Source organism: Gadus chalcogrammus, chromosome 22, assembly GCF_026213295.1.
Source record: "Gadus chalcogrammus isolate NIFS_2021 chromosome 22, NIFS_Gcha_1.0, whole genome shotgun sequence".
NCBI lineage: Eukaryota > Metazoa > Chordata > Actinopteri > Gadiformes > Gadidae > Gadus > Gadus chalcogrammus.
The window spans coordinates 15751825-15776993 of NC_079433.1; the positions used below are offsets into that span (position 1 = coordinate 15751825).

General features: G+C 44.7%; 2 protein-coding genes across 2 annotated transcripts; both read right to left on the bottom strand.

Moving 5' to 3' along the window:
- Positions 1–296: 296 nt before the first annotated feature.
- Positions 297–5113, bottom strand: tmem200b (transmembrane protein 200B). The gene is made up of 2 exons (XM_056583180.1): positions 4805–5113; positions 297–3088 (listed from the first exon to the last, which is right to left on the bottom strand). The coding sequence occupies exon 2, from the start codon at positions 3038–3040 to the stop codon at positions 1805–1807; it is 1236 nt and encodes a 411-aa protein (XP_056439155.1). The 5' UTR covers positions 3041–3088; positions 4805–5113; the 3' UTR covers positions 297–1804.
- Positions 5114–23403: 18290 nt separating this feature from the next.
- zgc:64022 (Ras-related and estrogen-regulated growth inhibitor-like protein) lies at positions 23404–25081 on the bottom strand. Its single transcript, XM_056583114.1, has 4 exons — positions 24780–25081; positions 24627–24680; positions 24455–24531; positions 23404–24356 (listed from the first exon to the last, which is right to left on the bottom strand). The coding sequence occupies exons 1-4, from the start codon at positions 24949–24951 to the stop codon at positions 23913–23915; spliced, it is 747 nt and encodes a 248-aa protein (XP_056439089.1). The 5' UTR covers positions 24952–25081; the 3' UTR covers positions 23404–23912.
- Positions 25082–25169: the final 88 nt, after the last annotated feature.

Consider the following 25169-nt stretch of genomic DNA (forward strand, 5'->3'; position numbering starts at 1 on the left):
ATTAATCGTGACATGATAACAAAGTGTTTGTACTGGAGCAGCAGATGATTTAGTGTCGGGGGGGGGGGGGTCTTTAGTGTCAAAGAAATGTGGCGAATACTTTGGCATGACAATGTTTAATTTGGTGGTCTGCACAAGACTTTCAAAGACATTTCAAAGTCATTGATCGTTGGGTTAAAGGAGAGCTTCTATTGCTTGGAATACATTGAGAAGACAAACCGTCAAAACACAACGTACACGACAACAACACTGAGGACTGGTACGCACAACACAGTATGTGGGGGTGGTGGGGGTGGGGTGGTGGGGGTGACACGAGCCCGGCTGATACTGACATTTACAAACAAATTAAACACGATGATGTTTGGGGATAAAAGAAAAAAGTATCTGATGTTCATAGGTGGGCAAATATTTGCAGTACAAAAATAAATCGCTCTTATTTGGTTGTCAAAATTGTGACATAAAGATATAGAGGCCAAATGGAGGACCCCTTTCAGTTCAGCACCACACTGAACCTCGCTACCAATGGTTGAATATTTGATGCAGTATATATATATATTATATTTTAGCTGATTTCTTTGGAAATGGAATTGTCGTCAATAATACTCATGAAAAGAACTGTGAAAACTTGTGAAACCGTAATTAGGCAATGGTCAAAAATATAGCCTGGGTTACACAATGATATTATTTGTGAGACATACATTTTTTTTACATTGCATGACATATACTGTATATTGTATTGTATTGACATATACAACCGCTTATACACTGATACCAGTATCAATATCAAAAACAATATCAGTCGGGCTCTGGAAAAACCTTTTTGCTTTCATCATCCCGGAATCCAACCTCCTGTTCTCTACATGGTTTCACATGCATGCAAGAATGCTGATCGCCACATCCCCCTCCCACACACACACACACACACACACACATACACACACACACACACAACACAGTTATCCATTCCAGTACGTTATGTTGGTACTGAGCTGTAGCAGTAGTGACCCTCTGCTTAAACACAGAATTCACTTAAAGGTGGCTAACACATTAGCGCTAATGCGCTAATGCTAGCTGCTGTAATGGGATGGCGAATAGGAAGATTAGGACAAAACATACAATTCTCCTCACCACAGATTAACTAATATTTTCCCTTGTAACGTTCGCCCTAGTGGCTGGGTCATGTTGCATAAAGATGTGACATCCTGTACATCGCTACCATGCAATGCTTTAAGAATATGGGACTCCCAACTGGAACAACAACAATAGAAAACAAGCTCTTCTCTATCTGGGGAAGCAGTTAGCTCCGTACGGGCTGGAGCTCCAGGTAGTTTAGTGTTCAATGGATTGCACAGTGAAGCCGTCCCTTAATCTGGCCTTTCTTCCCCTCTCAACGGGCTTCCTGGCATGTTGGAAGAACCAGCAACTGCTTTAGCAACAAGAGATAAGTCACTTTTCTGCACTGCCGACCAAACTGCTAAACAATTCGACTCTCGGTTCACCTTCAAAAAAATACAAAATCGAAATGAGAATCCAGATACTCCTTTTTCAGACCAAGGCCTTTGTTAGAATGATAAATCCAATGGATTAAACCAAGGCGGTATGTTGTGTCTATACACCCTTCAGGAATAGAATTGACATCAATTTCAAATCCGGCGCTCCAGCGGTTCCATGTCATATCAAATAAAGTGCGACATGAATACCCAGGAAAAAAAATAAAAGCACTCCTCCTTCCTCAACAACGACTGCGCAATCGAAGAAAATAAATCCTTTGACCGTGAAAGAGAGGCCATGATGAACCCCCCCCTCACTGGAACGGCCCGGAGCCGAAGCTCTTGTCCCAGGGGGAACACTGCTGCTCCATCTGATCCAGCAGCCTGTCCACAGAGTCCTCCTTGTTCTCCAGCTTCAGGTACCTCCTCCCACAGCCCAGGTCCAGCCGGGGCCAGCTGCGGTGGGCCTCCTCCTCGCTCGGCCTCCCCTCGCCGGGCGGCGGGCCCCTCTGCTCCGGGACGTTGACGCAAACCTGCAGGCTGGCCTCCCTCCTCAAGGCCCTGGGCCCCCCGCGCTCCTCCCGACCGCCCTCCCGCAGGAGCGGGGCCCCGCGGGGGTTAGTCCTGTAGCTGACGCTGTGGCAGCGCCGGGGCGTGGCCACCTCGGGGTCCTCGCCCTCCAGAGTGGACATGGAGCTGGCCGACACCAGGCAGTTGCTGTACTGTGAGCTGGAGGCCGGGCGGACCGGAGGCACGGCGGCGGCGGCCTCCCGCCCGGGGTTCAGCCTGGAGGTGAGGTCCGTCGCGCTGGAGTTGCGGGAGCTGGAGGAGGAGTGAAGGGAGGGGGTGGAGGCCGACTCCTGGTGGTGTAGCGCCTGGGTCCACTGAACCGCCTGCTGGTATTTCCCCTCTGCCGTCTCTTCCTGCTGCTGCTGCTGAGTCCTGGTGATTAGCAGGGGCTCGGAGCTGGCCTGCAGACACAGGATGTTGAGGTGGGCGGCGGGCAGGGTGCTCACCCACTGGTAATGTTTGGCCATGGAGTTAGTCACGGCCATCTCGGTCAGCTCTGCCGAGGGCACCACGGCAGACACGGAGCAGATGACGTTGCGCATCTGCGCCAGCAGCACCTGGGTCTCCCGGTCGCGGTTCTCGTAGAGGACCGTGTTGGCGCAGATCAGGATGAAGAGCCCCACCCCCATGATGACGGGGCCGAGGAGCTTCATGCGCTCGCTGTGGATGAGTCCGGCCGTGGTCAGCAAGCTCTGGGCTCCCAGGCTCCAGCTCGACGTCTGAGTGTTGGAGACGCCCTCCGCCTTGCCGGGTCCCAGCATGGAAGCATGAGAGATCCTGTACGGCCAGTAGCCCGCCACAGCTAGCCCCGTGCCCACCACCACCACCACGATCCCCAGCACCAGGAAGGCCCCCGGGATGGAGCGAATGCGCAGTTTGCCTCGGATGACCCCCGCTTTCTTCTTCTTGCTCCGCAGGCTGAAGCGGGACTTGTGGGTCTGGTGGGACGGGGAGAGTGTGGGCAGGCCTTTGGTCTTCATGGTGCGGGTCGGGGTAGAGACTCTGGAGGTTCTAGCACAACGAGGGGTCTGGAGCGAGGGAGAGTCGAGTTAATGACAGAAGGATAATGACCGCTTTCTCATTTATATCAGCTCATTAAAACCCACAGACGCAGTTTTAATGTGCTGTTCATTGGGGCTCTAACAGCAAAAGCGGCTGCTATTGTTTTACAGCGCTGGGACTATTGTGGCAGGTCTTGATGGTGTGATAAACAAACTATTTTTTTTACCACTGCAGTCTCCAGTCTCCACACAATGTGATATAACACATCAATATGTCAATTAGATATGCACATTTTTATCATTTTTGAAAAGGCACAAACCACTTTTTTAGTCCTGTTCACCACACATTCATGTCAAATAATAACCACTGCTGAAAGTAATACAAGTGAGAACTCTCCCAGGCTGTTGGGCCGAGCTGTGAACCCTATAAGCTAAAAAAACAAAAGCTGGGTAAGACGTGCACATGTGCCTTTCTCATCAGCCTCCCCACAGAACCATAAACAAAAGGCCGAGTCATGGAAAAAAAACAGCTTCAAAACAACTGGACACACAAACATTGGCTAGGAAACGTAGTGAAACACAAGATGGCTGTTTGGTCTAACATGTCATATGTAGCGGGCAGCTACATGCTATAGGTAGCAAGGACACCTCCTTTATAGGTATTTAATTAGGGGCCCAGCCCAAGGGATAAATGTTGCACTCAAAATAAATCTAGGCCTGAACTCAGCATGAAACCCAATTGGCTAACGATTCTAAGGGCTACAATATCGCCTGTTTCATTTTGCCTTTAACTTTTTGATGTTGTCGTGTAGATATACGATATGCCGATGCACTCATAGCCTGAGTCAGGTCTGATGAGAACCTTTGATCATCTCATCAGTAGGCCTAGTTAGTTTCATATGGCCTTTTCAAAACTGTGTTCAACTATTTAACAGCAACACTATCCAATTGAACTACAATTAGAACCATGGGACACTAACCTATGTGTACTGAACAACATTACTGATGATAGCCTACCACAAGCGGCAACATAAAGAGCGGTAGCAGAAGCTGCCTCTGATTGCATGTGTGAGTCTACCTGTTACCTCTAGTATAAGATTTAATCACCTTATGCCCAAAACAACAAAGTCATTCAGAAAAAGGTTACAGTTTCACTAAGCCAAGCAAGAAGACGAAATGTGTTTATCCATCAGTCAGTGTTCATCCGAAATGTGTGTTGCATGTAAACGAGATGATGTTGAGATTTCATTGAGGTGACTGATTCGTCGCATTCGGACAATGAATGACTACACACAAAATATAGAATTAATATAATCTGAAAATCCCAAAGTTACAATTATGTTATGATATTCGCTTTAATAAAGACTATTGACCAGGGCAGGGTGGAACCGCAGGAGCATTTCCACTCGTTGCTCTGTAAGAATGCCTTTCTTTTCTGCAAGAAACCAAGCCAATGCAACAGACACATAGGACTCTGTTAAGAGGTCCAAGAATTGAAATCCTTACAGAAATTAGCCAAATTGAAGCGAGATCCAAATTAAAACCAAGAAAGAACACATAATGAAGAGCCAACTACTAACTATACAAGCATAACCTGAAATGTAAACGTGTGTTGCGTTAGTCGAACAATGCTCAATCCGCGAAGAGACGCGAATGAAAAAGACGCAAATGCTGCATTAGGCGTTTTACCTTCAGACGGACGGGGAAGGACCAAGGAGTAAGAACTCAAGGATAAGGACTTACCTTAGCGGAGCATCTTGCTGAGATGTTCGGCGTGCAGAGTGTTGCTGTCGGAAGGGGGCTCACATGGTGACGGTGGACCGGGGGGCACCGGGACGCGGTGATGCTGAAGGACTTACAGTGCCCTGCAGGACTGGGAGCTTCATAGTTGATGCCGTTGCTGTAATTCTCCTTTGAACAACCTGTAGGCTAGAAAGATCAGTCTGTGAAATGAGTGCAAAAATGGGACGAAGAGGGCGAACATGAAAAAGAATTTCCCCGACTACAGTTACAATACAATTATATATAATTTTGAAGGTGCGAATTAATGAGGTTAGGTTAGGCCAATAACCATTCAGGATCCTTCCTGAAATATCGGATCATATCAATAGTGCACCAGGCATAACTGTTATAGGTCATAATAATGAGGTTTTGTCCTTGGTTCCACTGAGCACTTAGCCTAGATGTTGGATAAGCATCTTTGACAAGGAGACCAGCGTGCCCCCCCCCCCCCCTCTACAAAACCAGTTATTACGTAATCAAATGGGATCTGAGCATACCTAACCCAGTCAGATGATGCTCCCTTCTGCTCCCTTTCCAAAAGTTATAGGATTCACTGCAGCTTTATTTCCCCTGGAATGTGACGTTCCTGCAGAATTTTCAAAATAAAAGTTTCAAAACTTTATTAACGCCCTTTGAAAATTGCCCAATTGCAAAGTAGGGCTGTCCATGGATGCAACCACATGTTGGGAAGATATCAGTATCTATTTGCTCACACCCGAAACAACATGATCTACATTTCAACAGATTAGCTTTATGTGACATTAATATTTTAAATGTAGGTTTTTGTGATTAACTGCAAAGAAAGTATCACTAGTCGTATATCGTCAATATGTTAATATTATTTCACACATAAATACTGAAAGAGAGCCACCGAAAGATAACAGTAGCCTACATCACCACAAACTAAACCACCATTTATTTATTGCCGCTGTTTCAGCGTATTTTAAATTACATTTCAGCAACCATGGAAATTAATTGCAAATGAAAAGCTTTGTTGTGTCAATTTCCAGAAGCTCACAATCAAAGGGACTTTTTGTAATTGACTGAGCAGAAGATTTGTTTGTTAAGTAAGTGCTCCATCTACTGGTAGTAATTGGAATACGTGTTCTAGTATGTATAAGTAAACCTACATGCATGTGAATATCCAAGAACAAAACAACAAAACACAAGAAAGGGAATGTGAAAGATGATCATGACTTTGCTCACCAGAAGCGGGCAGTCATGTTAAACTTTGTTCTATAAACAGAGCATTCAGGTTGATTTAGTGTCAAATTGAAAGTATGGAAGGTCTTTTTCACAAACAATGTGCACTGGGAAGCAGGGACGAGTCTGTTTGTTCGCAACCACCCATTTGCAAACAGAGAGACAGAGAGGATTAAATGTGAGGGTAACTGGGAACACCACCCTCCACTGTAGCTTCCCCACTGGGTAACTGGGAACACCACCCTCCACTGTAGCTTCCCCACTGGGTAACTGGGAACACCACCCTCCACTGTAACTTCCCCACTGGGTAACTGGGAACACCACCCTCCAGCCTGTGTGTTGACCAGACCTCAGGGGACCGGACCAGACCACAGGGGGCGAGACATCAGGGTGCCGGACCTGCCCCAGGGGACCCGACCAGACCCCAGGGGGCCAGACATCAGGGGGCCAGACCCCAGGGGGCCAGACCTCAGGGGACCGGACCCCAGGGGGCCAGACCCCAGGGGGCCAGACCCCAAGGGGCCAGACCAGACCCCACAGGGCCAGACCAGACCCCACGGGGCCAGACCAGACCCCAGGGGGCCAGACATCAGGGGGCCAGACCTGTCCCCAGGGGACCGGACCAGACCCCACGGGGCCAGACCAGACCCCACGGGGCCAGACCCCAGGGGGCCAGACCAGACCCCACGGGGCCAGACCAGACCCCAGGGGGCCAGACATCAGGGGCTGGACCTGTCCCCAGGGGGCCAGTACCAGATTCAGTGGGGGTTTAGAGCTTAATGTGGGTTATGTTCCAAATACAATGCTCTTGGTTTTAGATATGTTCAGGAAAAGTTTGTTATCAGAGATCCATTTGAATACCATGTGCAGCTCTTTGCTGGGGGCTGAGGTGATTTCCTCAACTGTGTGTGTGCCGACATATAGAGTGATGAATCATCTGCTTCGCTAGACACACAGGCTTTTTTATAAACAAGCGGGAGATCATTTGTAAAAATCGAGAAGAGCGGTGGTCCTAGTGAAGAGGCCTATGGAATCCCACACTGTTTAAGTCTTGCATTTGAGAGGCTTCCGTTAAAGAAAACCATCTGTGTCCTATTGGTGAGGTAACTTTCAATCCATGCTACGGCAGATGGAGTCAAGCCATAACATGTACGTTTCTGCAATAGTAAGCCACGATCAATGACATGAAAGGCAGCAATAAAGTCTAATAGTACTGCTCCTACAATATTCTGTTGATCAATATCTTTGATAGATAGATAGATAGATAGATAGATAGATAGATAGATAGATAGATAGATAGATAGATAGATAGATAGATAGATAGATAGATAGATAGATAGATAGATAGATAGATAGATAGATAGATAGATAGATAGATAGATAGATAGATAGATAGATCGATCGATCCTTTAATAACATGACATGAGGGAACCACGCCCCCAGTTGCGTGAGGGAAGCCCGCGAACAGCTGGAGCTCACGCGCAGTGTTTACCAACTGCCTTCACTGCACTACGCTGATTAGGAGTAACAACCGCAAAAATGAATTCAATCAAGAAGATCTGGCTTTGTTGCCAGGCTACGTTGTTGCTGGGTCTACTTTTTATAGTTCATGTCACGCGCAACGAGCAGATATAAACAAACGTGCAAACGTGAATGATACAAAGTAGAGAGCATCGCATCGTCGAATCTTGTTGTGTGGCCAGTCTTACTACGAGACAAGCCCCGATTTCCTGGCTCTGAGATCGTATAGTAATAATAATTGTAGGAGCCATATTCAGTTTAGTATTATTTGTGTGCAATGGTTGTTTTTGGTGACCTCTACAGGTCTTGAGTGCCTGTGTGCATATAATAGGAAATGGACAGAATGCCAGGTGTGGCTGATTACACAGCAAAAGTTTTTCTACAATGGCTTGGCCCACATCCTGCTCTTTGTTTGTTTTAAGTATTCTCCGTCAGTTTTCTTTGATTTTTGTACAAAATAAACCACAAGACCTTTTTTGCAAACCCAACAAACTTCTGGACATTATCGTTTTTGGACTCAAGCATTGTTAGAATCTAGTCTGCAGTCAGTCACCAGTGAGGTTAATTGGAACAAGGAAAATCTCAGAAACGTCACTACAAAGGTAGAAAAACTTTGCCACTAAAATGGATTAATGGAAAACCTGGACATGGAGAAAGCAGCAACAAAGGAACAATGGATTTCTCTGCAACATGATGAAACAGCATGAGGCCCAGTAGCATCAAGGAGTGGTATGTGAAACAAAGGATTGAAGTGAAGGACTACCCTGCTCATTTAAACTGTGGAATTGGAAAAGGAAGTTGTGCATTGGAAAGCATAACAGAAACATGGAAGTAACTTCGGGATTGAAAGCCTGCTATTGGAGTGGAGCCTTTTGAAATGCATGAAGTTGACTGGAACAAACAAAAAGGAATGTTAAATGAGTCAGGACCTTGACCCTTTGATTTTTAACCTGATGCTATGTGGGCTGGCAAAGTAAGAGTTACACTGAACATGATTATAAACTGACACAGCAATACTGCCTTTATGTACTGTTCCTGTGAAAAGAGAAGAGTGACATATGTGATATGTTAAATGTGGCTGAAAAATCTCATCTGAAGTCAGCTGACAAAATGGCTTCTCAACTGGAGGATGATGTCCAAGGGGACCTTGGATCTTTGGAAAAGGCCCCATTAGAAAATGTTTCCAAACTACTTGCAAACAGAAAGTATAAACTGTGCCAAGTTACAAGACGAATGAACGTTGTGAAGGAATTGATGAAAGACATTACAAATGAAGAAGAGGTTAATGAAAGTATGACAAAGTATGGACAACTCGTGGAAGAATTTAACAACACTCATAAAGCATACCAACTTCTATTATCAAAAGAAGAATGCGAATTGGATACTGAGAAGTGGTATATTTTAAAAGTGGGTGATATGACTGCATTCATGGCCTCTGTCACAAAATGGAAAAATACCATCATCCAAGGAGAAATTGATCATGACAATATTGGACTAAATGTTGATAATGTGGCACCTGAGGACAGTATCTCTGCAGTATTAAGTCACAGATCAAGTCGCTCAGCCACATCCTCCACATCATCAGCAAGGATCCGAGCTGAAGCTGAAAAGGCAGCTATTCAAACAAGGATTCAAGCACTGAAGCAAAAGCATGCTCTGGAGGAAGAGGAGGAAGAATTAAATGTGCAAAAGGAACAATTACGGAAACGAAGAGAGACACTTGAGTTGCATACAGAATTAGCAGCTACAACAGCAAAGCTCACTGTGTATAAATCTGCAGGGGAACAAATGGACTCAACTCAAATGGATGGTATGAATGCTTATCATGACGACATGGTTGACAGGTATCGACCCAAAGGAATGGACCTTCTTGTGAGCCACACAGTGCAAGAGCCCATTGATGAAATGCCAAGTGTGCGTCCAAAGGAAGGAGTTCAATTCCAACCTCCCATCCTGCTCAGTAGACCTCACATCTCAACTCAAACAGCTGGTTGGGACTTTTAGATAAGTCCAACACAAAATGTGAGCCCTGTAACCCAAGTACTCTCCTCTCCTAGACAAACCCAAAGTATGCAGACTACAACCCAATCACAGGACGGTGAAAGTAAAGACAACGTATGCAGTATTCTCCAAAGGCAAAATGATATAACGAGTATTCTTGTTAGACAGCAACAACTCTCTTTATTGCCCCAAAAGGACATTGCTATTTTTGATGGGGACGTATTACAGTTCCAGTCTTTTATACTGTCATTCGAACATGCTATTGAGTCTAAAACTGATAACAACAGAGACAGGCTGCATTTCCTCCAACAGTACACTAAAGGTCCGGCACAAGAACTTGTGAGAAGCTGCCAACTTATGAGTGAACAGAGGGGATATCCTAAAGCAAAAGGTCTACTGCATGAACATTATGGTAATGAGTACAAAGTTGCCAGTGCCTATATTGACAAGGCGCTCTCATGGTCTAACATCAAGTCTGAAGACCCAAAGGCACTGCAAACATTCACTTTATTCCTCAGAAGTTGCTGCAATGTCATGGAAGAAATGAACTTTATGGAAGAACTTAATCTCGGCTCAAATATAAAAGCAATAATCATGAAACTTCCGTACAAAATGCGGGAAAGATGGAGAAACATAATATGCGAGCTACAAGAGAAGCGGTGCAGTAGAGCAACACTAATGGATCTGGTCAAATTCCTGGAGAAGCAAGTGAGAATATCCACTGATCCAGTGTTTGGCAACATTCAAGATCAAACCGTCGACGGAGCTAAAAGAAAAGTAAACCCCCCCCTCAAGTTAAAAGCAACAGGTAGTTTTGCAACAAATACTGACACCATTGAACCAAAATTCACATCCAAAATCCCCAACCAGTCACAAGGCCTTTGTCTCTTTTGCAACCGAGGTGGCCACACATTAGAGTCATGCTATGCTCTGAAGAAAAAGCCACATAGAGACAAAATTGACTTCTTAAAGGAAAAAGGAATATGTTTTGGCTGTCTTATGAAAGGACATATGAGTAAAGATTGCAAAAGGCGTCTAATCTGTAATGTTTGTGACAAAACCCACCCTGGACTCCTCCACATTACAAGAGAAGAAAATGGCAAACCAAGAGAGCAGTCGTCAGAGGAAATGGTGAGCTCTCTGCAGGCATGTGGTCATATTGGGGCCGGTAGTGATGAATGTAGACTTTCTATTGTGCCAGTCAAAATCAAAAGTAACACCAGTGACAAGACCATAGAGACATATGCCTTCCTTGATAATGGAAGTACTGCCACATTTTGTACCGAAGGCTTAATGGAACAACTCAACATCAATGGCAAGAGGACTCGCATTCTACTTCGAACCATGGGCCAAGATAAGTGTGTTCCATCACATATCATAACAGGACTAGAAGTCTCAGGACTTGAACAAGACAAATTCATCCCCCTGCCAAAAGTATTCACACAGAAAACTATACCAGTGACAAAGAATAACATTCCAAAACAGGAGGACTTGGCAAAATGGCCTCACATGGATAAAGTTCATATTCCAGCTATTGAGGCTGAAGTGGAGCTGCTGATTGGGACCAATGTTCCAAAGGCTATGGAGCCCTGGGAAGTGATCCATAGCTCTAAAGAGGGACCCTATGCTGTGAAAACCATGTTGGGCTGGGTAATTAATGGTCCACTAGGTATCAGCGACAACAGCGACAAGGACAGCTGTCCCACTGCCACTGTGAATAGAATATCTCTCATAGATGTTAATGAAATGTTAATCAATCAATACAATCATGATTTCAAAGAGATATCAGCAGATGACAAGCCAGAGATGTCAATAGAAGATAAACGATTTATGAAAATTGCAAATGAATCAATTGTACTTAAAAATGGCCATAACCAACTAGACTTGCCATTTAGAAAGGAAAACACTAATGCCAAATAACAAAGTGATCGCAGAACAGCGTCTGGTGAATCTGAAAAGAAAATTAAAAAAGAATGAACACTTTCAAAGTGAGTACACTGATTTCCTTTCAGACGTAATTGATAATGGATATGCTGAAGTGGAACATCTAAGATCGGATAATGGAACCAATCTGGTTGGAGCGGAGAGAGGGTTAAAGAAAGCTCTTTTAACACTGAATCAACACCAAGTCCAAGATTCCCTGCTACAACATGGAGTGAAGTGGAGTTTCAACCCCCCTGCTGCCTCTCATCACGGTCGAGTGTGGGAGCGACTTATCAGAATAGACTCTTTCAAAAATCAGACCTCTATGCTCGATGTCGCTGGAAGCAGATCCAATACATAGCAGAACTGTTTTGGAAGCGCTGGACGAAAGAGTACCTGCCCTTACTGCAGGAGAGACAAAAGTGGTGTGCAGTAAGAAGGAACTTTCAAGTTGGAGATGTGGTGATGATAGTGGATTCAACAGCACCCCGTGGCTCTTGGTTGCTTGCCAGGATAAAGGAAACCATTGCTGACTCAAAGGGTCTCGTTCGCTCTGTCAAACTACAGACGAGGACAAGTGTTCTTGAGCGGCCTATAACCAAGATCTGCCTGCTGTTGGAGACAGAAGATTGAAATGAACCTGAAATAATTTATTATTTTTGATGTATTTCGGCGCATATAGTAGCTATATATATATAGCTACTATATGCTACTACATATAGTTCTTATTTAGATTGATATAATTGTAATTGTTACACACCTATACAATTAGGGGCCGGTGTGTAGGAGCCATATTCAGTTTAGTATTATTTGTGTGCAATGGTTGTTTTTGGTGACCTCTACAGGTCTTGAGTGCCTGTGTGCATATAATAGGAAATGGACAGAATGCCAGGTGTGGCTGATTACACAGCAAAAGTTTTTCTACAATGGCTTGGCCCACATCCTGCTCTTTGTTTGTTTTAAGTATTCTCAGTCAGTTTTCTTTGATTTTTGTACAAAATAAACCACAAGACCTTTTTTGCAAACCCAACAAACTTCTGGACATTATCGTTTTTGGACTCAAGCATTGTTAGAATCTAGTCTGCAGTCAGTCACCAGTGATGTTAATTGGAACAAGGAAAATCTGAGAAACGTCACTACAATAATAATAATAAATAAAATGTAATATGGTACTCTAATCGAACGATAAGACGCTTAAAGGGTGACATGTTAAATCGTGGAGGAATGTCTGAGAATCTTGTAGTGTGGCCAGTCTTACGACGAGACAAGCCCCGATTTCCTGACTCTGCGATCGTATAGTGTGACATGGTAAATCGTGGAGGAATGTCTGAGAATCGTGTAGTCTGAACCGGCCATTACAGAATCCCTGGGTTGGGTATGCTTTAATAAGGCATCGAGCTGATGTTGAGGAACTAGATACATCTTGTGCGTATGATCCATTATAATCACCCTCCTCTTGAGAACAGGCTTGTAAACAACGGTATGGCCACAGACAGCCAACCCAGTCGCCAAGAAAAAACGTCAGTGGTGTACGTTTCCATGAACACTGGATACGTAGCATTTCAACGTAAAAAATAGCGTGTTATACCTACAGTATCCACGTGTGCCGCTGTGGAGGCGGGTTTCGGGGTTTGGGTTTCACGGCTTTCGCGGCAAATTGTGGACACGATTGTTTAGGGGGGGGGGGGGAGACACGTTTGTTGAGGGGGGACGACGACACACGATTGTGGGGGGGGGGGGGGGGGGGGACACGTTTGTTGAGGGGGGGGGAGACACGTTTGTAGGGGGGGGGCACGCTCGACAACGAGAGTTGGTTTTTATTGAACGCTCGACAACGAGAGTTGGTTTTTATTGAACGAGACTTCAACACGGAACAGCTGCGCGAAACGATGGTCACGTCACTCTCGGTGACTGTGTCGACAATAATGAACACACGGACAATGTTAATAGAACAACACACAACCACATAACATCCCGAACCCATTAACCCCACTTACAGTTTTTTCCTATCGTTTTCGGTCATGTACCCATACTATGGTCACTTTTCCCTATCACTTAACACAGTGGGCTTTAGAGACACACACCTCTGCATATCTGTTAACCTTTGGTGCAAAATGCACTACAACAACCACACCACAAACAATGCTGCCATAACTTAACACATGTTTCCTCTCAGAACACTATGACCTAAAAAACACTAACATCTTGAAGCATTGCCAATTGCATATATAAAATGTTGCTGTGTCCTCCAGTTTGGCATAGATTTCCTGTAGTGTTGCATTGAAAAAAAGAGAAAAAACACAGACAAACACTTCTTTGGACTACAGTAATAAAGTTTGTAATATTACAGTATGACAATCCAAGCCAAGTATCTGCTGACAGTGTTCATATGTTGGTTTACCTCCCACAAAAGATGTCACAATTGAGTGTGGTAAATGTACTGTAATTGTAAATACAGTAAATACTGTAAGTGTTTTATGAGAAACTGAGAATAACAATTTTCAGTTTTTGTAATGCAAATTACATACAGTAAGTACGTAATATATGATCCAGAAACAAATCACAAACACAACAGTTTTTTTCACTGTGCTTTACTTTTTGGAGATTTAGCTGAAATGACCACCAGGTGTTTTGCATTGCAAAACTTATCCTCTGTGTTTTGTACAGATCATTGTATGTAGTGTTACTTTTACGTAAAAAAAGTAATTCCATGCCAATTCACCAAGAACTATGGTGCACAGGGGGAAAAAAATCTAAATTACTGTAAAATAAAATAAATAAACTATAAACTAAATATTTTTTCTTATTCAAACATGTAACTTCATTTGTCTGTCCAAATGCAGCATCTTTCCATCTACAGTGATCTAAATTACTGTTAGGTTTTGAACAGAAAGTTCACTGTTTTGAACAGAGTATCTAAACATTGGTAAAATATGCTGTAGTTCCACAGCGTTTTGCCGGTAGTGAACATTGACTGGGGCAGGTATCCATGAAAATTGGAAGAAGGCGTCATTGCCAGCATTTGTATCTTAGCATAGGGGCAAGTAACCACAGTTTGGTTCACATGGTCTACTGGTATGCTCACTGTGTTAAGTGTTTAGGGAATGTGAACATGGTTTAGGTAAATTGCCTAAAACGATAGGAAAAAACTGTAATCCTAACAACAAAACAAGTTAACAAAAGCCCCATTTGTCAACTGAGAACCCCAATTCCCAGAATCCCCCGCGGCTCCGGAACACGGCGTAGTTTATATTAATCTTCATTATCTGAATGGGAAATGCAATATTTTAGGACAGATACACCATTAAACGCGTTTCTAATGACATTTCTAGCGAGAAATGTACATTTTCCTTACATAATCTTCAGTCAGTGAATGTGTATGATCTTTATTAATCTTTATTATCTGAATGGGAAATGCAATATTTTAGGACCGATTCACCGTTAAACGTGTTTCTAATAACATTTCTAGCGAGAAATATACTTTTTAATTGCATAATCTTCAGTCAGTGATTGTGTCTGATCTTTAGTTTTATAGTTATTAGGAGTTGATCGGCTCGCTCGCATGTTTCAACGACGTCAGGTTGCTTTCCTAAACTAGCAGCTCACGTGCTTCCTGCGTTTGTGTTATTAAACTGTTACTTTATGTAACTTTTAATGATATCATCTTGTTAGAAACACGTATATCTGAGAGCCAACCCAGTCGCCAAAAACATACCTACGTTGACAGTGTACGTTTCGTGAACACTGGATTACGTCGCATTTCAACATAAAATAGCGTGTTATACACACACACACACACGCACGCACATTCACAGACACACACACACACAAGCACACACACGCACGCACAGACACACAGACACAGACACAGACACAGACACAGACACAGACACAGACACACACACACACACACACACACACACACACACACACGCACACGGTGCATTTCGCTGCTAAAACAACAACAAAAAAATATTCCCTCAAATATTATTACTTTCAAAACGTTGGCCAAAATGGCCAATAATATATATTTTTTTTGGGATGCTTCTAGGACATTTTGGGTGGATTTTGAACGGTATGTGGGGGGCACGTTTTTTGCAGGACCTGGCAACCCTGCGCTGTTGCCCGAGATCTGGCTCCACCCCGGCGTGGTGCTGTCTCCTTTTGACCTTTTGACCCCAGACTTCTGGGGGAATAGCTGAATCAATTCATTAGTCAATCAGAAGCATGTAAATATCTTTCCGGTGGGGTAAGAGGACGAACAAGGTGTCCTTCAACATCTACGCTTCCAGGCGATTGCAACGGTGCCACACATGAGCATATTCGAACATGTTTAATGGTAGTAATTAGCTGTCGAAATTGGAGGCCTTAATCAATACTGAGCAGCTATTGATTTGCTTCCCGATAAAGATTTGTCACAAATGACATGTTATTTAGCATCTACACGTTGAGCTGAGTCCAATGACACCAAGAACGACACTCTAGCTAATGGTAACATGTATTTTACATGGTACACCTAGGTCTAGGACATGATCTCGGTGTAGCAAGAGGCCGAGCTTGATCTCATTGGACTCAGCTTAACGTGTAGATGCTAATTAACATGTAATTTGTCAAAAATCTCCATCGGGAAGCAAATCTATAGCTGGTCATTATTGATAAAGGCCTCCAAAATCGACAGCTAATTACTACCCCGAAACATATTCAAATATGATCATGTGTGGCACTGTTGCAATCGTCTCGAAACGTAGATGTCAAAGGACACCTTGTTTGCTCTGTTGCACCACCGGGAACATATTTTCATACTTCTAATGGATTGATTCATATTTTAAGGTTCTCGGAATGAGACTTTAAGTGGCTGCAGCAGAAGTGTTGAGACGAAAGATGATATCAAGAGATTTATAGAATATTCCCATTCACATTATGATTCTTCGTCGTAACATCCGACCAAACATCCTTCACATTCACAGAGCGAAGATTATGAAAGTCCAGGCTCAGCAAGTGCTCCATCTCGTTGCACCTGCACCCAGCGGCTCGCTTGCAAAATTTTGGCCTGAAGTTCTTCCCAGACCAACACCCTAGCCATCCAACATGCATATCTGAGAATCAGGCCTCTCTTTAATAATGACAAAAAGTTATGAGAGAAACACACATTAACTTTTTGTTATCTCATAAGCGGCGTGGTGCCGGCTCCTTTTGACCTTTTGACCCCCGACTTCAAAAACGTGGCCACAGGCCAGCTGTGTCTACACACCTTTAGCCACAAATGTACACCTCCATCCCACAAAAAATGGGGACTAGAAACTAACCTCTGTCTTATGTACATTTACTGTACTGTTGGAGGTCACGCCCCTTTGCCGACCTTTTCGAGATAGCTAGGGATGCTAAAATGTTTACACACATTTCCCGGGGCCCCGTTTACGACATATCCGAGATTTGGAGTTCTAGCCCTTAGAGAAAAAAAGTTTTCCCAAATGGAGTGTCATTTGGACAAAGCCCCTCAGAAGTGTAGCCTGCAAGACCTAATGGTTCAGAATGTGGTGGAAAAACAGTTTTTGAGATAGGAAGGTCCTACCGCCCTGAAATTTTAATACCTTATTCTAGGGCCTAACTGGGACCTCCGCACCGAAACTTGGCCCGGTCGGACCCCGAGGGCAGGAAGGGGGGGCCTGCCCTCGGGACCTAGGTGTACCATGTAAAATACATGTTACCATTAGCTAGAGTGTCGTTCTTGGTGTCATTGGACTCAGCTCAACGTGTAGATGCTAAATAACATGTCATTTGTGACAAATCTTTATCGGGAAGCAAATCAATAGCTGCTCAGTATAGATTAAGGCCTCCAATTTCGACAGCTAATTTCTACCATTAAAAATGTTCGAATATGCTCATGTGTGGCACCGTTGCAATCGCCTGGAAGCGTAGATGTTGAAGGACACCTTGTTCGTCCTCTTACAACACCGGGAAGATATTTACATGCTTCTGATTGACTAATGAATTGATTCAGCTATTCCCCCAGAAGTCTGGGGTCAAAAGGTCAAAAGGAGACGGCACCACGCCGGGGTGGATCCAGATCTCGGGCAACAGCGCAGGGTTGCCAGGTCCTGCAAAAAACGTGCCCCCCACATACCGTTCAAAATCCACCCAAAATGTCCTAGAAGCATCCCAAAAAAAAATGATATTATTGGCCATTTTGGCCAACGTTTTGAAAGTAATAATATTTGAGGGAATATTTTTTTGTTGTTGTTGTTTTAGCAGCGAAATGCACCGTGTGCGTGTGTGCGTGTGTGTGTGTGTGTGTGTGTGTCTGTGTCTGTGTGTCTGTGCGTGCGTGTGTGTGCTTGTGTGTGCTTGTGTGTGTGTGTCTGTGCATGTGCGTGCGTGTGTGTGTGTGTATAACACGCTATTTTATGTTGAAATGCGACGTAATCCAGTGTTCACGAAACATACACTGTCAACGTAGGTATGCTTTTGGCGACTGGGTTGGCTCTCAGATATACGTGTTTCTAACAAGATGATATCATTAAAAGTTACATAAAGTAACAGTTTAATAACACAAACGCAGGAAGCACGTGAGCTGCTAGTTTAGCGAAAGCAACCTGACGTCGTTGAAACATGCGAGCGAGCCGATCAAATCCTAATAACTATAAAACTAAAGATCAGACACAATCACTGACTGAAGATTAAGCAATTAAAAAGTATATTTCTCGCTAGAAATGTTATTAGAAACACGTTTAACGGTGAATCGGTCCTAAAATATTGCATTTCCCATTCAGATAATAAAGATTAATAAAGATCATACACATTCACTGACTGAAGATTATGTAAGGAAAATGTACATTTCTCGCTAGAAATGTCATTAGAAACGCGTTTAATGGTGTATCTGTCCTAAAATATTGCATTTCCCATTCAGATAATAAAGATTAATATAAGCTACGCCGTGTTCCGGAGCCGCGGGGGATTCTGGGAATTGGTGTGTTCATTATTGTCGACACCGTCACCGAGAGTGACGTGACCATCGTTTCGCGCAGCTGTTCCGTGTTGAAGTCTCGTTCAATAAAAACCAACTCTCGTTGTCGAGCGTTCAATAAAAACCAACTCTCGTTGTCGAGCGTTCAATAAAAACCAACTCTCGTTGTCGAGCGTGCCCCCCCCCCCCCTACAAACGTGTCTCCCCCCTCCTCAACAAACGTGTCGCCCCCCCCCCCCCCTACAATCGTGTGTCGTCGTCCCCCCTCAACAAACGTGTCTCCCCCCCCTCCCCGGTCAACAACAGTATCCCCCCCCCCCCCTAAACAATCGTGTCCACAATTTGCCGCGAAAGCTGTGAAATCCAAACCCCGAAACCCGCCTCCACAGCGGCACACGTGGATACTGTAGGTATAACACGCTATTTTTTACGTTGAAATGCTACGTATCCAGTGTTCATGGAAACGTACACCGCTGACGTTTTTTCTTGGCGACTGGGTTGCATTTCAACATAAAATAGCGTGTTATACACACACACACACACACACGCGCGCGCACACACACACACACACACACACACACACACACACACACACACACACACACACACACACACACACACACACACACACACACACACACACACACACACACACACACACACGCATTTCGCTGCTAAAACAACAACAACAACAAAAATTCCCTCAAATATTATTACTTTCAAAACGTTGGCCAAAATGGAATATTTTTGAATTTGGGCTGCTTCTAGGACATTTTGGGTTGATTTTGAACGGTATGTGGGCAGGACGTTTTTTGCAGGACCTGGCAACCCAGCGCTTTTGCCCGAGGTGCTGAAATGCTCCGCAACAGATCTGGACCCTCCCCCCCCTTAAATAAATACTATGGCAGAATAAAGAATAAATTCATGCATTATCATTCAACTTCAACATGTGTTTTTACAGTATAGAGTGGGATGACGTATGTTGGCCAACCCGGAAGTGAGCGTCGCCCTGGGTTCCCTTGACGACAAGCCAACAGGTTTTTCCATTGGATTTTGGATTATTGCAGACAATTTTGCATTTTTGAAGCAACTTCTCAAAAACTGAATATAAAAGCTGAATATAAATAAACAAATATAAATAACCGTGCATTGGTTAACCGAAATGTAAACCAATGCATTCTGAATGGGAGTGTTTCTCCGATTTTTCCATGCTACACAGAACGAAATGTAAACCCATGCAGGCTCCATGGTCATAATAATTTAAATATAATTAATCTCCTGAGTGTGTAGGGTGGTATTCTATGGTTGCTATGCTGGTTGCTATCGACCGCAAAATGCTGCAAAGGGTAGTGCGGACAGCTGAGGGGATCAGCGGATGTGAGCTTCCCTCCATCCAGGAAACCTACAAGGCCCGGTGTGTGAGGAAGGCCCTCTGAATCATTGGGGACCCCAGCCACCCCAACCAGAAACAGTTTGAGCTACTGCCGTCAGGGAGGCGGTACCAAAGCCTAAGGGCCAAAACCCAGAGGATGACCAACAGTTTTTTCCCCCAAGCAGTCAGACTCCTGGAAAAACACACTATCTATGTGGTTGATGGTTTATCTATATGGAAAATAAAAAAAGGAATGACGCCTGACAGTATAACAAATGACTAAGGAAAGATTTTAGCTTCTGTCCTGATTCAACCGAGAGCTTCGTTGACAGGTGGTCACAGGTTCCAAGTTGTTGAATGAAATAATGAAGTAGCTCCACTTGTAGCTCCAGCGTACGGGGAGAACAGCCGACGGTCAGGGGAGGTGCACCTCTCTCGGACAAGAGGCAGGTGTTGATGGAAGCCCAGCTCGCCCTGCCAGTATGGAGCGCAGGTGCTCCACCTATACTGCCTCCGTGTTCTCCGGCGGGGGGGGGGGGGGGGGGGGGTGGGGGGGGGGGGGGGGGGGGGGGGGGGTGGGGGGGGGGGGGGGGGGGGCTGCTATGCCTGGAATGCCGGGTGCCAGATTGCGAGATGTGTGCTGGAACGCCAGGAATCTCTGCCCCCTTAGAGCCCTGGTGACCTCAGAGACCAGTGCGTTGTTTACAGTGTTGCAATCCTGATGTGTCTGACAAGGTGTCTGTCTTGCATGATGGCTGTCTCACATGATGGCTGTCTTACATGCTGCCTGTCTCACATGATGTCTGTCTTACATGTTGCCTGTCTCACATGATGTCTGTCTCACATGATGTCTGTCTCACATGATGTCTGTCTTACATGCTGCCTGTCTCACATGATGTCTGTCTCACATGATGTCTGTCTCACATGATGGCTGTCTCACATGATGTCTGTCTTACATGCTGTCTGTCTCACATGATGTCTGTCTTACATGCTGCCTGTCTCACATGATGTCTGTCTTACATGCTGTCTGTCTCACATGATGGCTGTCTCACATGATGTCTGTCTTACATGCTGTCTGTCTCACATGATGGCTGTCTCACATGATGGCTGTCTCACATGATGTCTGTCTTACATGCTGTCTGTCTCACATGCACTCTGTCCTACATGGTGTCTGTCCTACATGGTGTCTGTCTCACATGCCATCTGTCCTAGAAGGTGTCTGTCCTACATTCTGTCTGTCCTACAAGGTGTCTGTCCTACATGGTGTCTCTTTCACATGCTGTCTGTACTACATGGTTTGTGTCTTACATGATGTCTGTCTCACAATGCTGTCGGTCCTACATGGTTTCGGTCTCACATTGCTTGAATGTTTCCACCTGCCGGTGGGGTCCTCGTTGTGTTTGTATCACTAACCAGCTGTCTAATGTGTAACTCTGTAAGAACCTGTAGCTCTCCAGGGGGTCGATTTGTCGACAAGTTAATCATAGCGGACAAGCAGTCATTCTTAAAGAAAACACTACAGGACTGTACTCCAAAAGGGTTTTATTTTGGCTAATGGCCTGCGGAAAGAAGAGAGAAAGAATGAATGAAAGAGACATACATCATACACAGATAAAAAGACAGATAGGGGCAATATAGATATACATATATCTTTATATAGATATAAATAAATATATATATATATAGAGAGAGAGAGAGAGGAGAGAGAGAGAGAGAGAGAGAGAGAGAGAGAGAGAGAGAGAGAGAGAGAGAGAGAGAGAGGGGAGAGAGAGAGAGAGAGAGAGAGAGAGAGAGAGAGAGAGGAGAGAGAGATAGAGAGAGAGAGAGAGAGAGAGAGAGAGGAGAGAGAGAGAGAGAGAGAGAGAGAGAGAGAGAGAGAGAGAGAGAGAGAGAGAGAGGGGGGTGAGATAGAGAGAGAGAGAGAGAGAGAGAGAGAGAGAGAGAGAGAGAGAGAGAGAGAGAGAGAGAGAGAGCAGAGACAGAGACAGAGACAGAGACAGATGGATAGATCACACAATTGTCACACAATGTGAATCACTGTATAGTGAATTATTAAAGCACTGAAGTCATCAAAATAGGAGTACATTCACTGTGTTCTATAAACAATGTTTACACATATTATGTGTCATATCATTTCATACGCTAGAGATTACATTTATGTTTTGCCTTGATAGAGTAATCTTTAACCCATAGTTGATGTGATTTATTTTCCAAAAACTTAAATTGAGCATATTTCTTTAACATACATACATACATACATACATACATACATACATGTATGTATGTATGTATGTATGTATGTATGTATGCATGCATGCATGCATGCATGCATGCATCCATCCATCCATCCATCCATCCATCCATCCATCCATCCATCCATCCATCCATCCATCCATCCATCCATCCATCCATCCATCCATCCATCCATCCATCCATACATACATACATACATACATACATACATACATACATCCATACATACATACATACTCCTACACCCTCCACCAACATGGTTCATATAATCAGACCTACTACACCACCAACATTGTCAATATAATTAGGTCACACTTTCAGCTTTCTATTGTGTGGTAAATACAGAGTTTAATAATTAGCTTCTCTGCTTGGGGTCCAGAACTCAGTCAACCTTTGCCCTGCAGTTCTTGCTAAATATTCCTAACCAACCCTTTGACAATTTTGTTGAAATTTTTTGAAAACGCTGGAGAGTATTGGTGATAATAACTCTTCAATGGCTGCATGTGTTTGCCAAAAATGCAGCTTTCTCATTGACTTTTCTACGGTATTATCTGCTGTAGTTAAATGAGTTTTGCAGAGTTGGCTCCTATTGAATGCTGTTTTCTTCTACTGTTATGTTATATTGTCTTGCTTCAGCAGATGTACAAAGATAAAAGCCATGGTGGTAATTAAACTTTGAATAGGATGGAATCAACCTGCTCCCAGTGGGACCAGTTTGCTCCCAGTTGGAGTCAGTTGTCACCGAGGGGGTCATCGGAGGACCAACCAGGGTGTCGCAGACTCATATGTGTTCTGAGCGCCTGTGTCCTGTCCTCTGATGACCCTTCTGGGAGTGGGCCTGTTGCAGTTCAACCAGGAGTGGAAAGCTATACTGCCACAAGACTTGAGTGTTATCTGGTACGGTTCAGGGTTGACCATTTAAGAAAATACAAAAGAGAAATGCCCAACGGAGGCTGTCTGTCCAGGACGCCCCTGGTTAAGTGTTATCAGAGGTAAGGCAAGGAGATAATTAGAACCCCTCTTCTTGTATGGTACGTTCTGCAGCCTGAAGGCCTGGCAGGATCCTTGCGGCATAGCTGCTCAAACCAAACAGTGAGCTGAACAGCTCCAATTGATACAGCTGTTGGAGATTTCCATGCACCTGTGCTACAGTGGGGAAATGAATGAATGGGCGTTCATCCTGACTGCTGCACGGAGGGCCAGCTTTCAGCTCACATAGTCAAATACAAGGTGGTATTGTTGTGCACATGAGGGCTTTGCATGGCCACTCTCCAAATGTGAACAACGAGTTAGTAAAGGTATGCAGGCTATATGGCTGGCTTGAATAATCTTTTAATGTTCAAATACTTTCAGAGCAAAAACATGCATTGTAATCCTTGATTTGTATTTGAACAGGACTGGGTCAAACTTTCAACAAATAAATAAACAAACATTTGACAGATTCACATTTTGTATGTTTGGTTTTTACAAAAAATATAATGAAAAAATTGTTTCTTATAAAATCCGAACATTGTTTAAACATTGTCATAGGATAAATGTTCATTTCATGATGTGTCTTAACATGTTGAGAAGTCGTTCAGGGATAGGAGTTTAAATAGTCTTTCTTTTGGAAGGGTTTTGATGATTGATGATGAGGGTTTGGAAGATGGTCGATATTTACAAGTCAGGGCCCACGGGATCAGCAGGTGTTATGAACAACGGCAACACCGGGTTGGCGTAAACTCCTCATAGTTTCTTCGCTGGCGGAATAGTTCCATCTTTTATTCTCACTTTTTACATTTCGGGATCCCCACGGCCTCCAATTGTCCGGTCATATTGAATCGGAACCCAGCTCAGTCTTGCGCGTCTTTCGCGTCGTTCCGTCTCCTCCCAAACACCGCAGACACGCTCCTCACGATGCCCTTGATGCCCGCAGGACCCTTCTTTAGGGCCCTGGTCTCCCGGATCAGTTCCAGCAGGCCGTGGAAGGCCAGCAGCACGCCGTGGTAGTTCTCCGCGGCGGAGATCTCGAAGAAGCCGCAGTCGGCCGTGAGGGCCAGGAGCCGGCCCTCCTCGCTGGACACCGTGCGGCGGTGCCGCAGGTCCCGCTTGTTTCCCACGATGATGATGGGGGGCGTTGCGCCGGGACCCCCCCTGGTCCGGGCCTGTCCTCTGAGACGCCGCACCTGCTGCTCCACCACGGAGAAGCTGGAGCGATCGCAGATGCTGTAGACCAGGATGAAGCCGTCCGCCCACTGGAGCTGTTTGGTGATGTTGTGATCGGCAATGCCCTCATTCTACAATAAAGAAAGATGTGGTCGGACATGTAACTAGTGACTTTGATTTGGGAACGTCTATAAGTGGTCCTTTTGGAGGCGGGATCCTCGAGACTCACCTGAGGACAGACGGAGTCCCAGATGTTGAAACAGATCTCTCGTCCATCGATCATGTCGCAGTGACTGTGTATCGACTCTGTATGAAGGATTTCACATTGAAGGTGAGTTAAGATAGTTGATTTAGAATCAGTTATGAAATAGTGAATGTAGGCCTACTGAAGCGGAACGTACCGATGTCTCCATATTCTCCGATAAATCTTCTGGTTAAGAACCGCACGGTGAGCGCTGAGGATGGAAACACACATGGCTTAGTGACGATGTTCATGAGTCGTTTAAACACTTTTAGTTAATTTGGTTGAAGAAGGCATGCATGTTTTAACTTACCAGATTTCCCTACGTCTTCTGCTCCAATCAGGGCGATGTTCGCGTCGACTCTCTGAGGAGGCCCCTCCGATCTGCTCCTCGGAGAAGTCCCCTCCATAGTTCTGCTCCTCTGAAGCCCCTCCATGGCTCTACTCCTCTTGGTACCGGGACGCTGACACTCTCTGACCACCATGTCGACCCGAATGCCTGCAACCCGGAGCAGCAGGGAGGCCTATACACGGTGGACATGCATGGAGGGCGGACCTTCGGGAGGACAGGTGGGAGGGAGCCCCACGGGGCGTCCCTCTGACGTCAAACCCCGACTGACCTGCAGCCATGCCTGCAGCACGTGTCCTGGTGGATGATTGGACGGTTGGTCACATCGTAGTTGTCCGAAGAGTAGTTTTCAGA